This window comes from Emys orbicularis, chromosome 14 (assembly GCF_028017835.1).
Source record: "Emys orbicularis isolate rEmyOrb1 chromosome 14, rEmyOrb1.hap1, whole genome shotgun sequence".
In the NCBI taxonomy this organism is placed as follows: Eukaryota; Metazoa; Chordata; order Testudines; family Emydidae; genus Emys; species Emys orbicularis.
The window spans coordinates 23,531,696-23,548,808 of NC_088696.1; the positions used below are offsets into that span (position 1 = coordinate 23,531,696).

Sequence of the window (17,113 nt, forward strand, 5' to 3'; positions counted from 1 at the left end):
ATATATAAATAATGTCTAGATTTCTTTGTTCTAGTCTGGCATAGGCTAGTATACTTTTGCACTGCATGTGAGAGCTAATCAAATAAATCATATTTTTCACAATAATTAGCCTGACATAACTCGTTTGTGCTGAAGACATTGCAACAGAGTTCTTACTTTTGTCCAGTCTATGAACTAATCAATATCATATTACAAAAAAGCACTTGACCTCATGTGTCCCTACTGGAAACCAAGAGAATCCTCAATATGCCTAGCTTTTAAAACATTAGTGATGTGTATTTAATGAGAAACTCCTTTTGCACTTTTATTACCCAGTGACATTTAGGAGCTTATCCTGATTTCATTTATGCCCAATGTGTCTTGGTATTGTACTTAATGTATATGAAAAAAGTGATATGACCAAGATTTCATTTACATTGTGCAATGGCAATAGTCAGCCTTTTAGAATGTGAGGGGTGATCTCACTGAAAGCATCAGGTGCAGACATTGGAGAGCTGGGAGAGTGTGGAAACTGAGCCATATAAGAAGTTACAAGGTTTTGCCTTTCCAAGTTACTGTATGAAAAACTGATGCATAAAGGTAAATTAGCTCCACTGGAAACTCTTTTGACTGACATGCATCAGACCAGCCTGAGTCTGACTAAATTCAGGAGAGCTTTAGACCCAAGCTATAGTTTTTGTCCCCAATTCCAGTCTCAAACTGAACCCAAATCCAATCTGAACAAAGGGCTTCTAACAAACCACAACAAAGGGCTACCACAACAAGTCTAAGTGCTTAGAGCACTCTAGCTTCCCTGCTCTGACAACACGCCTTCTGCTTCCCAGTCCCCATAGCAGGCCCTAATATCCTCTCAGGTCGTCTTCCTCACCTCAATGGACTCTCTGATCCAAACTTTGTGGCTCCATGGCCCATCCCAGCTCAAGGCCTGTCTACGGGTATGTCTACACTACGGGATTAATCCGAATTTATATAATTCGAATTTAGGAAACCGATTTTATAAATTCGAATGTATTCGGCCACACTAGGCACCATTAATTCGGGGGTGTGTGTCCAAGCTACCGTAGTAGCATCGATTTCCAGAGCGTTGCATTGTGGGTAGCCAATAACATTGAATTGCCAATAACATCGAATTGCGGCCACACTAACCTTAATTCGGATTAACAATACCGATTTTGATGCTACTCCTCTCGTCGAGGAGGAGTACAGAAATCGAATTAAAGGGCTCTTTAATTCGAATTAAATGGCTTCGTTGTGTGGACGGGTCAAGCGTTAATTCGAATTAAAGCAGCTAAATCCGAATTAAAGTCGTAGTGTAGACCAGGCCTAATTAATATATGCACTTCCCTCCAATGGAACTGGGAGTTTTGCATGCACAAGGACTACAGAATTAGGCTCTTTCATTGGCCATATTATCTCAGAATATATGCTCCAACAGATTAGGCACAAACAGGGATTTCTTTAGCATCGGCCAGAAAAGGCTTTTTTTTTTTTGCACTCATTTGCTTCCCTACTACGAACAATCCATCTCTGCATTCAGGCTTGAGTTTTGCAGTGTACTTCCGAGCATTTCAAGCATAATGAAGAATAGCTTTTTGTTCCCCATTCTTATCTTTGTTTATTTTATTTCAAGGCTTCTGCTTCAGAAATTTGTGACTAGAGATCAAGCAAATAAAAGGGAATTCTGAAGCACCTATTTGTAATCTACGTTCAAAGCACAGGTTCGTCTAAAATCTGCCCCAAAGCCAGTACATAGGCACATATTTGGGGAATCCATAAATTATGGGACACATTTTTTGGTGATTACTCCCTTGTAACACTGAAACATGCAAAATGAAGGACCCACCCACTCCATAATTTGTTACATAGCTTAGGGGCAGCCCCTTTTGGACATTCTTTACACTACTGTTGTGCAGACAATACAGCCAACTTGTCTTTCAGGAGATAAATATGTAGATTATATGTGCCTGACACTTAATCAGAGAGTAAGGTTTATCTTGTTAAGGCAGTGAACTGAAATTCAGGAGTCATGGGTTCATTTTCTAGCTATGCCGCGGCTTGGGCAAATCACTTGATCTTTTCTCCCGTCCACCCTTTGTCTGCCTTGTCTATTTAGACAAGGGGCAGGGACTTTCTTGTACTGTACATTTTGATAGGCAAATGTAGAATCCCTAGAATAATGGGGCCCTGATACACATAGAGCCACTAAATGCTACTTCAGTACAATAAAGTCAAACACAGATGCACTTCTGAAAACATTAATACTCTGTATGTTGTTATACTTGCGCAGCCTGATTTTATTTTACAGTTCTAATTTAACTTTTATTTTTTAAATTGAGTTGAATTTTGGTCTTCTTTGCATTTTGGGGCCCATACAGACAACCCCAAGTATTACAATATGACTATTATCAAAGATAATCTTAGTAGTATTGCTTGCCTTACTTACAGCCTAAGTAACAATTTCCACATTGATTTAAATACTTTAGATAATCCACCTTTATGGCAGGCAAGCAATAATCTCTCTAAATCTCATTAGATCACAGCTCTGTTGTTTTATATACTAGTTTAAATATTACAGATAATCTTCTATTTGACCAGCTAATATTTGACATATTATGCAACAGTTTTACAATAACATTGGATTTGTTCTCTTCTATATTTACAAAGCTGATCAGAAGTTTGCACTACATGCTATTTTTAACTACATGCCAGTGATGCTGGAACTAGGGAAGGTCGGGGTGCTGCCGCACCCCTCTTGCTTGAAGTAGTAATACCAAATACATGGTTTCCATCATCAGCACCCCCATTCTAAACATTGTTCCAGCACCCCGCTACAGGCCCCATATTATGGATTTCCCATTTAGATCTGGGGCTGTCAAATGGAACTACGTATCCTTTAGAAAATGTCTATAACAGCCACATTTAATCCACTTTAAAATCAATTAGAAGATAAAAAGGACCACATTTTTGTCCTTGAATGCATGAGTGGGACTCTCACTGAAGATAACAAGAGCCCTGCAAGCACATCTGAGGGCAGCAATTTACCCTATAATTACAACTGTTGGAGTATAGTGCACAGGGAGCCCTATCCCACTACACTGAAACTATTGGGAAAACTATTTTTGTACTGGGAACAGGAGGAGTCCCAAGTTAAACAGCATACAGTAGCCCATATCATGTCATCAACTTTTACACTGAACAGCCCATTGAAACAAACAGGAGCTCTTCTTAAAAACTGATGGTAATTATATACCCTGTGCTTGGGACCATTTCTGCTTTTATTCAATGGCAAAACCTCACATAATATATTAGGAGTAGGATTAGGTCTTTTATAACTACAAAATATTTTTGGGCTTATGGCATTACAAACATTCTACTAATGATGGTGTGCATATTTTTAAAGTGCAAATAACTAGACATACATTGATGGCACTATATAAATAATGTGTTTTACAAAACCCAGAACAACATAAGAAGATGTGTGTAATTTTGCTAAATGGAATAGATATGCGAGACAAATAGTTAATGCTACAGTGGAAAGATTGACTTCTGCCACTAAACTGTCACACTTTGCATTTCCTTTAAAAAAGGGCAATATTCCCAAAGAGCCAACAGAGAACACGCATGTTTTTCTTGTTTTAAAATATTTTCTACAATAGGTACTGTATTATTTACGGTAAATGGACTACTTTCCATCAAAATCCATTCAGTATGTTAGGTCAATAACATTTTATTTAAGCAGCATATATTGATAATTAATTATTGCTTTACAGGTTATTAACACGGGCCCAGTAATGGGAACTCTTACTTAGATGAGTAGTTGCATTAAAGCCCATGGATCCACTCAGGCAATAGGGTTTGCAAGGCAGTGACCTATATTACCACTTTTAACAGATGTCTTATTGAGTTCATATTTAGTGGGATTTGCTCCCTTCCTTCCCTGTGCAGTTTCCTTTTATTCAGTTCACACCTTTCTTGATGGTCTGTAAACTTCCTCTACTGCCTGTTGATGTTTCTACCATGTTATGCCATGTCCTCACTTGCTGTTTTACCGATTGAGGGTCCCAATCCTGCATTTTCCAATAAATTGGGATTACTACTATGCTAACAAGATATCCCAGAGCACTCTGAATGCCGAACAGACTTAAGAGCCAGAAAGGCAAGTGTGTATTTGGAGCAGAAGGTAGTATGGGTACACTGAGAAGGCTTCCCAAACAAAAAGATACGCACACCCCTTCTGGATGCATTGCCTATTGCATCACTCACCAGCTTCAGATCTAGAGCTGTGTAGTAATGAAGTGGCACGTGCATAGTGTAAAACTTTACATCCCCTCTCGCTAACTTTGGTTTTAGCTCTTCATTTTGGAATTTAACTCAGGCAGGAATGCAGGCAAATAGATCTCCAGTTACTGCTGCTCAGCTCCTACACCAACCACCAATGGTACCCAGAGCATTTGTGCTTCTGCATATGGAATAGCCCTTCTTTGTGGGAGGCATCCTCACTTTCCTCTTCTAGTTTCCCTTGTGGAAAGCTCCCACATACCTGCAGCGTGCATGGGGAGTTAGAGCTATTGACTCTCCTGAGCCTCTGTAAGCCAGCACAGGATTTAGTGTCTTGTGGGCTCAGTCACCTCTGATCGTCAGCTCTATTCAGTGAGGAGCTAAACAAGAAACTGCCACGAATGGGTCAACTCAAAATAAGGCTTCTTTTCTGAGAGCAAGACGAAGAAAGAGAAGCCATTATTTATTTATTTATGAAAAACGCCTAATTACCTCAGTCAAAATATCTGCTAAAAACCAGCCATTAAAAGATGACTTATTAGAAACCTTGCAGTGTGATGCTGACTGTTTCTTTAAAAACATTTTAAGAGAGGTTAGTGTTTGTGCAAGCACATGTCCAAGTAAGGGCCCTAAAGTGCAAACTTTTCCATTTTTCCGCAAAACACTAGTACTGGTAATGCCACCTTCCCCCAAAGCACCTTGCCCCTGTGCCTTAGTTCGGAGCAGGAGGGACCGCTCCATTCAAATCTGTCTCTCTCTACAGCAAAGATGGCATCAGCTGCAACTGTGGTTTTTAGGATGCGGACCCCAGTTCACTACAATCTGACAGCAACCACCAATTTGTTTCACAAAGGCCACCAAATAGCCATCAAATGGCAATAACTTTCAGTCACTATCAATCTGGAATGCATTAGAAAGAGCAACTTGGAGGTCCCAGTCTTCATGTTACTAATCCCTTGAGCGGTATCATGGATCTCCTTCCCTTACCGACATTTTATTATCAGAATAATTCTAGGCTGATCCAACCTATGCAAAACTATGGAAACTGTAACAGACCAAAGTAAAATTTTGTCATTTGGTGACTCCTGAGTCAAGTGGAGGAAATGCACTTTATCTTCACAAGCCACAAGCACAGAATATAAAACACAATGTATTCTCTGCAGGTAGACACAAGTAATGGCTCCTGCACACTTTATTAAATAAGCACTATGACAACTAACAACTACCCAAGCTCTACAGAACCTCCTCAACTTTCTTCCTGAAAGGTAACCAGTTTGTATGCCATTGTGTGGCGGAGTTCATTGACGCTAGCCTGTGCAAAGAGGAGGTCACAACAGCAAATCTCTGACTCTCCCTGACAGGACTACAAGACGCTTTTCTGCATTCCACCATCTTTCACTTGATTTAAATGAGCCCAGTATCTCCATATCTGGCTGCAACAGTTGTGTTTTATTTTTGGAAATGAGTCCAGTCTAGGCATGATGTAGCAGTGACACATCCCCTAACAACAGGCATGTAAAAAGCAGGCTAGACAGCAATTTAGATAATCTAGGCAGCAGATCTTGCCCTAACAGACACAGCTAACATGCTCTCTTGGCTGCACACACTCATGCACATCTGTTAAGGTGGCACTGTGCCAATTACAATTTGATCAGACTGTTTTATCAGGGCATATGCACTATGCACGTGTTGACTTAGATGGGCAGGTTGCATAACAGTACATATCCTAAATGAGACCTCTTTTATATAGCAAGACCCTTCCATGTGTTAGTAATGAAACACTGGCATCACAAGACTTTTTAATCCTCCACATATCTGTTAAACTTAGATCAACAGGGGAAAGGGAAAGATGTGAAAATAACATGCAAAGCCAATTCTGGCTGCTAAAATGACAATCTACATGTTTAATGGAAAAGAATGTCTCACAGGGATTCTATTGTTCTATTTTAATTCCCTGGTGTCACTGTCAGCCATGGGAGTGTCTACAACCAATAGTGCACACAGAAAGGTTTAAGACAGAACTTTTTCATTTGTCTTGAAAACTCACTATGAGACAGATGACATGCCATCCTCACTAGCCCAAGTGACTAGTCAACAAAACAGTACACAATACTCTTTCATATGGTACAAAACAAAACCCAGATTTCACAGGATGACGTCTGACTGTACAAAGAACAGAGGTAGGTAAAAATCACAGAAGACAGTTCATCTGTGAGCTACATACAGTTCCTGGATAGTAATACCTGACCTGGTTGGTTTCAATTATCTGATCCAAAGCCTGTAAATGTTTGATGCAAGAGTGTAAATGGGAATAAATAAAGGTGTATATTTCCATTTAAAGATGAGTCTCGCTCCAAGAGCACTCTCCTGTGAGGTGACCTCAATTCTTTTTCTGAGCATGCTCACCTATCCATATGCCATCTTCCATATATACAGGCATGATTACTTGCTCTACATTATGTAAAAGGTAGTGGGCAACACATGAACCAAACACAGCCAGAATAATGCTCAATATCTTGACAATCTTCACAATGCAGAACAAAAAGGGCCAGATCCTGCTACCACTAAAGTAAATGGAATTTTACAACTGACCTCAATGGGAGCAGGATTGGGCCATAATATAGTAATAATTACTCTGCTGAAAGAAAGAAAGAAATTAGCTTAGAAAGGCTTCCCAGTGTTTGCTTAGTGTTTGCATTTGCAAGTTTTGTTAAAAGAAATTGTAATATAATCACTTTGAATGCTAAAAGCTAAAATGTAGAATTCTTTGCACAGCAGTTGACATTAGCTTTCTTCTGTCCGAATTCTGCATACAGGTCTATGTGGGATCAATGGCTTGCCCACACAGGTCAACTTGTAGCATTGAGGCTATTATAGAAAAATTGTAACATTTTACTTTATGAATGTTGTTACTACTCAAAACCAAAACAAAACAAAAAGCACAGATGTAGAAAATGACTTTGAAAATGTAACACTGTGTAGTTTATACCTACATAAAAAGCTCTGGCTTCTATCTTACTCCCAGTGGAGTTCCCCAAAAATAGTGCAGGATTGAGTCTTAAAACTTGATTCTTTCAGCACTTAAATATATAAATAAATTTACTCAGATACTTAACTATTTGCAGAATTGGACCCTTAGTTTTTACTACCTTAATTACATTTCTTTCTCCAGCTGGTCTGCACTACTATATTTCAATAAAGGTAATAATTTAAAACTATTTATAATGTTGTCATGACAGAGACTCTGAAGTGCTTTAGAGCCACTTGGTCCATTCCACCACTCCCACATGTAAAGGTTTTATTATGATTTAAAATTGTCTATCCTTTAATGCATACACAATTGCAACCCCTATTTTAATCCATTACTTTCAACACAACTTATGTCTACTTTTATCTATGAAAAGATAAATCCATGATAAGCCTTTAAAGACAACTGGAACATCCATTGAAGTAAAAGGTAAATGTTTATTACAGGTGCAATTGAAAACAAATACCAATAATAGAGGCCAGGAAACTCTCTCTGGTAGCTACAATGACTAGGCCAAAAGAATCTGCAATACCGGGGGCCAGTAATGGAATTTTCCCCTTTACTAGCAGATATAATTTGCTGATGCCAGGTGGAAAGGAAACCGATGTACTCCACAAACAAACAAACCAACCCTGATCCTCCAAACCCCCCATTTCCAACCCATTCGACTAGGGCTCCCCACTAGAGGCCTGTTCTCTTAGCTCCCAAATCCCTTTTGCTTAGAGGATTTTGACTGTGTGCCACGCTGAATCATAAGCGGGGGGAAAGGGGCAGAGTCCTAAGAGCCTCCCAATACTACTAACGCCCCGGGGCTCACTTTATGGCAGGGCCAGTTTTATGGCCCTTTATTTCTCCCTATAGAAAACGGAGCCCGGCTCGGCTCCTTGCGCTTCCCCCCGCGCCTCGCTGGGTGTCGCTGCGCTCCCACCGCGCTCCCCGAGCCCGCAGGGCACCTACCTGATCCGTGCTGCTGGCGGAGGATGGCGGCCTTGCCAGGAGGGGGCGAGGCCGAGGAGGACGCCGCGGTGGTGGAGGCGGCGGATGAGGCGGCGGCCGCGGCCCCGGCCCCGACTCCCTGGGGCGGCAGCAGGCGCTTCTCCAGGCCGGGCTCGGCGGTGGCCCTGCTGGCCGGGCTGTACCTGCGCGGCCCGCTGCTCTGGATGTGCGAGACCGCCTCGGCCGCCTGCATGTCGGGCGGGGAGAAGCGCGACAGGACCCGCAGCAGCGCCTGGGCTTTGTGCTCCTGGGTCTCGTCGTCGCTGTAGTCCGACACCCGGCACTCGTACACGCCCTCGTCCTGCCGCCGCACGCCGGACAGCCGCAGCCGGTGCGAGATGTCATTGCCCTGGACCCGCACCGTCTGCAAGAGACCACAGCCCGCGGGCCGGTCACTGCCCCGCGCAGCCCCGCCGGCAGTCAGCGCACCTGCCCGCGTCCCAGTGCGCCTTCCCGGGCGTCCCCAGTGCGCGTCCCTCCGTCCCAGTGCACCTCCCCTCTGATCTCCTCCCCGGGCCCGTCCCAGTGCACCTCCCCCTGCCCAGCGCACCTGCCCGAGCCTGCCCCAGTACACCTCCCCCCATCTCCCCGAGCCTGCCCCAATGCACCTCCCCTCTGATCACCACCCACCCATGGCCTGTCCCAATGCACCTCCCCCCCCCCATCTCCTCCCGGAGTCTGCCCTAATACATCCCCCACCTTTCCTCCCTGAGCCTGCCTCGATGTACCTCCCCAAGTCTACCCCAATGCACCTCCCTCTGCCCCCAAGCCTGCCCCAATGCACCTCCCTCTGCCCCCAAGCCTGCCCCAATGCACCTCCCCCGCCCCAGTGCACCCGACCTTTCCCTCCTGCCCCAGCCCCAAGCCTGCTCCTCCCAGAAATTAATGCACCTCCCCTCCCACCTGCTTCATCACCTCTAAGAAATTGGAGGATCTCCTCTCCCCCCCAATAACCAAACATGTAGCAAGGAATTCCACCCTCTACCTCATCCCAGGCAGAGACTATATTTGTCCCCTCCTCCTCTTCTCTGTAGTGCTGTGGGTTGTATAATTATCTGAGACCACCCCAGCTCCTCTCCAAAATAAAATCTCTCTCGTTCTGTAATCCAGCTCCTCCTCAAAATAAATTACTAAATCACTGAACCTATCCCAGCCCTTCCAAAATTAAATGCAATAAGTGATGCATATCTAGTCAAGCACAAAGCTACCGAATCCACCACTTCCAATGTACTCAACAGTGCACCCACCTATGGCCTCATCCACCCTCAGCTCCAGAAGTAAATGCATCTCTTTCCTCCCCCACCCCCAAAATCAAACACAAAAACACACCACCATTGCTCCTACTCCATTATCTTCCATAAATAAATACGTTAAGCACTGCATCTCCCCAAGTAAGTCAAAAACCCAGCCACCAATTCCAGTTCTTCCCTTCCAAACTAAATGCACCTCTCCACAGCACTCAAATAACCAGTCACTAATTCTGTCCCTCCCTCTTCCCAAAGTTAAAACATTAAACATGCCATCTTCTTTCTAAATTTATTTTTAAAAAGCCACTAATCCTGCCCTCATCCTTTCCAAAACTAAAGGCATCTCCCATCTAAAACCAGTCAGCCACTAATCTTCCAATTGCCTTTCTAAAAATAAATCCGAGTAGTAATCTTCCCCCAAAATGAAAAACAGCCCCTCCCAACTCCAACACCTAGCCTGCTAAAAATAATGCATTTCTTCTCTCTTACCCCCTACAAACCACCCAGCCACTAACCTTTCCCCTCCCTTCTAAAAATACACACCTTAACGAATACATCTCTCCCTACCCCCAATCCAACACAAAATACCCAAATACCTTCATATGTAATGGCCAGACTGCATACACCATCCCCAAGTCTGACACCCTAGCTATTACCTAGTGCCTTCTACCCATTATAAACACAGGATGAAGGATCAAATTCTGCTGGCTTTACTGATTGCCTTTAATTTCAGTGGGACTATTAGCCTGAGTGAATTAAAGATCTCATCTATCTTTACTCCCAACTGCAGTGTTTAATCTCTGCAAGATTCTCCCTACCTTCCCTAGCACCCTTTTCTTACTCCCACTAGCCTGCACAGATGGAAACAGAAGAGTGACAGTGATGGGATTAATGCCAAACAAATAAATGGGCCTGCTCATGCTCCCAGTGAAATCAGTGACTGGATCGGGCCCCAAATCAACAGAATTTGGATATAATGTGCTATAAAGAAATTTGACATTGCTGGGGGGAGTGGTGGGTTTTCAGTAGTGGAGGCAGCCAAATGAAAAACAGACTTATCACTTGATCTGACCTCCAGTACTTTCCAGGTGAGATCAAAGAAGGGGAGAAAAAACAAATACCTCTTGCCTGGATTTGCAAGTAATAAAACTTGACAGTTAAAATAGCAACAGATGGTAACATTTTGATGGAGATATGGCACACCAAGGAGAGGAAAAGATGCACATGCCCACTCTGCTCCACCATTTCTGTTGCTCTAGAGGGTTAAACTGGCTGAAATAATGTGTTGGGGTGTTACAAAACCAGCATGTACATATAGAAATTGTGCATCACTCAGTTTGATCTGCACTTACGCTGATTTTAGTTGCATCCTTATTTGTTACCTAAAAAAGCAGAGAAGGAAACATGTTAGACTAGACTCCTAAAGCATATTAACATTATTATAAGCACCCACGTCCCCAGCTAAACAGATGGTAGGACAGAGATCTTCAGTGCAACGTTCATAACTTGTTTCAAACTGATTGTGCGTGACTATTGGGAGAATTTGGATTTGATTTAATCAATTAGTGCTTAAGGAACAGGATTGCTTTGGTAAAATGTAACTGGGCTTATTAGATGCCTGTAGTAAAAGTTTTGCCTTGCTAAGGGATATATGTCTGCAGAAGAATATTTGCTCGTTGTATAAACTGAGCGACGGTAATTGTAAAAAGACCAATTACATTTGAAATAGCCATTGTAGGCAGGGGTGGTTTTTTTCTATGGTAGTGCAGAGTTGCTCATGGAAATGACTTGGGAAAGCCAGATCCTGAGTTGCTTTAGTGCAGGGATGAGGTCCCTAAACAGCACAAGATCAGATGCAGCTCATCAGTTTTTGAATCTGATTATTTCCTTGTTACAATCAACTTTATTGTAAAAAGAAATGATGCCTCTGATCTCTCTGATGCGCCTCCCAAGGAGATAGTCATTTTCTGGGCATTCCCTGTCACCATTTATTGTAAAAGCAGCTCACAGTTTTATATAAGGTTAAAGGAGACATTTAAATCCAAGCGATTTATTTCCCTCTCTGACAACAGACTTACATTTCCCCCAGCTAGACGGCATCACATTAGTTCGGAGTCTATATGCTTTGCATCTATATTTGAGCCTGGCAGGAAAACAAGCCTGCCATATAGATAGGACCTGGTGTAGGCATTAGAGGCTCCTCAGGGAGTATCATCAGGCTTAATGGCTCTGTGGTAGGAAAAGGTCAGAAGCTGTATATACTTTAGAAAGACACATCTTGGAATTTCTGCTCAAGACTTCTCTGCTGTTTAACCTTGTTTATATACTGGGCAGCATTATGCTGCCCATAAAGGGTGTTGCGCCAAGATTTAGGCTGCAGAATAAACTGGGTGTCAGGGAAATGCAGCCTAGACATTAAGACTGGAGCCGATATTGCAGCCAAGAGGCCTTCTGTGGGTTGAGAAAGAATACACAAGATTTAACCTGCTTTCCTTAAGGCATGTTAATCACTTCATTTGAGTATGTAAATAAATCATCCCACTGCAGAATTGTCCTGCAGGATCTCCAGCTAGGAGCATATCCCTCTCCTCCATCTGTTCTTATTAATCATCTACATAGAGGAGCTCATCTTGTTTAATCAACCTCTCCCACGTTTGTTCGTAGTGATTTCCAGCTCGGTTCAGACTAGCACAGTTTCGCAGTTGCCTCCTGTTTATCCCCGCTTTGTAATGTAATACACTAAACCGATTTAAAGCTGCTCTCTGCGTCTTAACGATGGGGCTCGCAGTGAGACAGATATTTATCATTCTTTAAGAACACGTTTACAATCCCCAAGGTGCTGTCAGATTCTAGTCTCTCCTCCACTCCACGGGCGAGTTTAGGACCCCTGGGGATTCCTACCTACTTCACGGGATGTAACGGGGAAGCTCCTTTCACCGGCAGTGTCTGTTAGCGTTATTTAACCACTCTCTGCGCATGTTGCACTTAATGAATATGTGTTTCCGTGGCACTTTTGTTACCTTGCTTCTGCTGCCAGGGGCACTGATGGCTAATTCATGGGCAAGTTCTCTGGCTGGTTCTTTAAGGTACCACCACTGGATTTCCAAGGAGTAAGAGGTGGATCCGCTGGCCCGAAAAGCACAAGGCATCTCAATATCATCTCCCTCCCTAACAGTCACATCTTTGGGAACTTCAGTAAATGTAGCTGGGAGGAGAAGATAGAATTACAAGGGCTGGTTAACAGGAGAGATTAAGAGACAAAATCAGTCCGGTTCGTCGTAATCTGATCTGCTTTAACTCGAGGGCTAAACGCTGTCGGGTAAATGAGTGTCTCGCGACTCAGCGGCTAAAGACCGAGCTCGGCCGCCTGGCTCAGTGAGAACACAGGGAGCTTGGTTCTCCTTCACCCCGCAGCCTGGGCACCTACTGGTGCATCCGCGCCAGTGACAACGGAGACGAGTTTGGGGAGTGTTTGACAGAAAAACTCCTCTCCGAACATGAAAAAACGATGTTCAGATCCCCAGGGCCAAAAATCTGTCACACAAATCGACAGCCAACACCTGCATGTTTCAGATCGCTCTCCTCCAACCAGCCCGCTAGCGCTTGCAGGCAGGCAGGCTGCAGTCCCGCAGATCCTGGTGTGCCCTGTGCCTCCTGGCTTCAGAGAACTAACCCCCCAGTGACCACCTGCAATAGCCATAGCGTCACCCTGTTTTCCTCTTCTGTATAACCCCCCCCCCCCCCATAACATAAGCTACACACACAGTAAAGTTCTTACACCACAAAGGCGCAAGCCAGTTACGTCTATTGCGCTCAATAGCGATCGGTGACAGGAACATCGGATCGGATAACGTAACACAGATTGTTATCTGACGGCAACAGATTTTCGAAGGAGAATGAGGTTTTTACCGAGTCAAACACACGGCTCCCTGGCCACTTGCCCTTCCCAGCCCCCTTAGATTTCTCCGCGCACGGTTCTATTGGCTTCCTTTCTAGCAAGCTGTATTTGGGGTGGCGATTTGCTATAGGAAGAAGCGAAAGTTTGCTACTTACCGTTTACTATGAACAGCAGGGGTGCATTGAACATCAGGTAACAAAGGGCGCCGAACAGCCCTCGATTTTCCATTTCATATATGGAAACTTCAGGGTGGAGGGCAAGTCGTGAATTTAGCGTGACCACAACACAGCTAAGAAATCTGCAATCCCATTGCAAAGAGAAGCCGCGTCTCCGACACTAGTCCAGGGGTAAGACTCTTTCCAAAAAAAAAAAGCCAACAGCCACCCAGCTAACTTTAAAAAAATAAATAAATTTGGACGCAAGTATAAAATCCACAGCAGGCTGATCGAATGTGCTGTCGGGAGGAAGGGTAGTTCCTGAGGATGAAATTATAAATCTTGTCTCTGGTATTTCCCCCCCGCACTGGATTCTCCCCAACACTAAGCGGGATTCAACTTCCTTGTGTTGAATAGGATTTTTTGCCGTCCAGAAGCAGGGGCCGGATCCTGAGCTCCCCTCCTAGACCCATCACTCACAATGGCCAGTCTGGTCTCGATTTTCAAGGAAGGTCTAAGGAGGCGGCAGGGGATTATTCGCTTCACTCTCAATCTGGGGAGCAATCGATCCTTTCCTGTTTGTGGCCCGGGGTGTGTCTGCCGGCGGTGGGGATGGCAGGTCCAAATCCGCCGTTTGCTTCTGGTGCGATGTGCAGCCCGGCCCGGGCACGAAACCACAGGCTTCCCCCCCGCCACTCTCACACCAACACGCGGTTCGACCTATGAGAGGGAATTTCAGGATCTGACGTCCCCGCGTAATGCAGCCCCGAAAACACAAAGAGAATTAGACCGCTTGGGTTGTGCTCCCATCCCTGCAACCAAGCAGCGCAGCAAAAAGCGCCCACAGTTTGTGTTGACAATTCCCCAAACAAGGCAGGATCCCTGCCCCCCCTGCCGCCCTCCGCGCCTTCGGGTCTCGTTACACGTTTGCTAGCCGGGCTCGGGCTGGGGGATGTTCCCTCTGCTACAGGATTCAGCCAGTTCCCCCCTTTACTCCCACAGCGGCGCGTCCCCGATCGGCACTGGGAGCCCCCCAGTGCGGAGCGACCCGAGCCGAGCGGATCGCCCGTGAATACGGCTGGGGCCCCAGAACAGCTGGACTCCAAGTTACCAACATCTGGATGTTGTTCACCAGGCCGGCCAAGCTCCCGGCCCGGCCGGACGCCGATGCACACCCACTCCCCAGTGAACTGTAGTGGGCAGAAATAACTCCCCGCCCCGGCGTCTGGCCGGTCCCTCTCTCCGCTCACCCCCGGGCGGTGCCGCGGGGCAGCCCGCAGCCTCCGCAATCCCCGTCTCCTCCGCCTTACCTGGGGCTCCCGCCGCCTCGCCCACTGCCAGCCCGGCGCGGCTGCTGCCCCATGGCGGGCAAAGCTCGGCGGGGCGAACACGGAGCCGAAGTGCCCGGCGGACCAGCAGCGGTAACCCGGGGCGCACAGACCGAGCGAGCGGTGCCCGAGAGCGCCCAGGGGTCCCGGCGCGCTGCCCTGCCCAGGTGCCGCGCTCGGAGCCGGGGGCTGGGGAGACACAGACTAGTTGATTCAGAGCAAGGCAGATTTCCGGTTGGGCCCCCGGGCGGGAGGGGGTGTTTCCTGCCCTCATTTAGGGAGACAGACCGTCCCCGCTCCCCCTCCCGCCGTCCGCCCCCTCCGGCGGCTGGCCCAGGCAGAGCTCGGGTCCCCGGCGGCGCAGAGCCGCCCCTCGCCCCCTGCAGCAGCTGGGGTGGGCGCTTGGACAGCGGCCAAGGTGCCAACAGACTCGGCCGAGCGAGCTTCGCCTCGCCTCCTCGGCCAGCTGCCCGGACAGGGGCAGAGAAACGCCCCTGCCGCAAACACCCCCTGGGAAGTGAAATAACGATGGCGGTGCCAGGGACTGACCCGGAGACCCAGATCTCTGCGGGCGCTTCATTAACTCCGGGGCTGGCCGGGCAGCTCACACGGAACTAGTCCTAGCTGCTCTTCCCGGCATGTCACAATGTGCAAGTCTACAGAGCCCAGTGGTGGAGCCGCTGCGTATTTCACCTGCCTCGCCGGAGGGGAACGAAAGGATCAGAGTCTCTGGCTCTATACAACGCCTGATACTCATCATAAAGTGCCGGGCCAGAGTTTCTCTGGAATTAGTCGTGTTCTGGTTCATGCGATTCCCTGAGGAAGTAGGAGTGGGGATGGGTTTGGAAGAGGGGGGAAGTGATGGAAGACAAGGAATTCCACCCTCTACCTCGTCCCAGGCAGAGACTATATTTGTCCCCTCCTCCTCTTCTCTGTAGTGCAGTGGGTTGTATAATTATTTTGCTAAATAAATTACAACACACACCACTTACTCAATCTGCAGCATTTTCCAGTGCTAGTCAACGTTATATGGTCATCCATACAAGTGCTATCACCCACAGTCTTCACTAGAAAGCGCACTTCCAGGGAGCTTTTCAGGTGGCACTGAAAATTTGCTACAAACTGAAAAGTGAAATAGAAGGTGTTGGCAAAGCAATCACAGGAAAGGTTATTTCTTAGAGACATTAAGCTTTAATTGTTTAATCCTTCATTTTTTATTAACTGAACAGATGACTATCCATCTGTTGAGTTAATAAAAGTTACCTTAAATATTTTTATTTTGCATTTGCAGCCTCAGATGATTTTCTGCATTGGTACTAATCAATAAACTTCCATTTCCATGAAACGTTGGAGACTATGTGGCAAATAGCCTCAGAGTGCTCTCAACTCAGTCATAACCATATCTTTGGCTAATAAACACCTGGGGCCTGGAGTTTTTTACTTGAGGAGCCAGTTATTATTACTGAATTAATGGGAGCATCCCCATGTTAATATTATACTGATACTTCTGATTAAATATTTATCAGTCAAAAGCTTTCCCTCTGCTACCTGGATGACAAGAGGAGGTGAGGTGGCTATGGTTGCTGTATGTGTGTGAGTGGTGAGTTGTGAGGACAGTAGTCAACTGCAAGGAATGATATAGAGGACACACTACTAACTCATAACTAGTCAGTAGGGTTTTTTTATGCATGAAGCATCCGTGTATCTCTGTCACTGGTGGAGACCATGGTGGTTTGAATACAGTTTCGTACGGCTCACTATCTAATCTTTCATGGTGGGTTTGGTCAGAATGGGAGACTCCCAAGTAGCTGCAGAAAGCTGCTTTGGGAATTCAGCAGGGGGCACTCTTCCTTCTGTGTTAGTGATTAATCAATACGCAATAGTGGCTTGGTGCACTGTGCTGCTGAAGGTGTTGACTTTCATATGAGAGGTGAAACTGATGATCTGGGCACCTATACTCATTAAAAAAAAAAAGTCATGACAAATTGAAAGCAAGGACCCACTCAAACTGTGCCTCAGTAATTGCATTTTGTGTACTCAGATTTGCCCTGCATTTCCAGCTGGAAAGAATAATTTAAAAGCTGTATGAAGTGACCACAAAAGGAACTAAAAAAACAATTGGTCATCACTTTTAATAAAGGTAGAACACGTTCTTTCACTATATAAGCTCTTTTAAGACAGAA

At 45.5% G+C, this 17,113-nt stretch overlaps 1 protein-coding gene across 1 annotated transcript in view; it reads right to left on the reverse strand.

Moving 5' to 3' along the window:
* The window catches only part of VSTM2B (V-set and transmembrane domain containing 2B), a 30,017-nt gene extending 16,342 nt beyond the window's left edge, over nt 1-13,675 (reverse strand). Inside the window, exons 1-4 of the mRNA XM_065416868.1 lie at nt 13,603-13,675; nt 12,570-12,754; nt 10,902-10,931; nt 8,264-8,666 (exon numbers count right to left, since the gene is read on the reverse strand). Of these exons, the coding sequence (XP_065272940.1) occupies nt 8,264-8,666; nt 10,902-10,931; nt 12,570-12,754; nt 13,603-13,675 (691 nt within the window). The remainder of the gene's footprint in view (nt 1-8,263; nt 8,667-10,901; nt 10,932-12,569; nt 12,755-13,602) is intronic.
* Nucleotides 13,676-17,113: the final 3,438 nt, after the last annotated feature.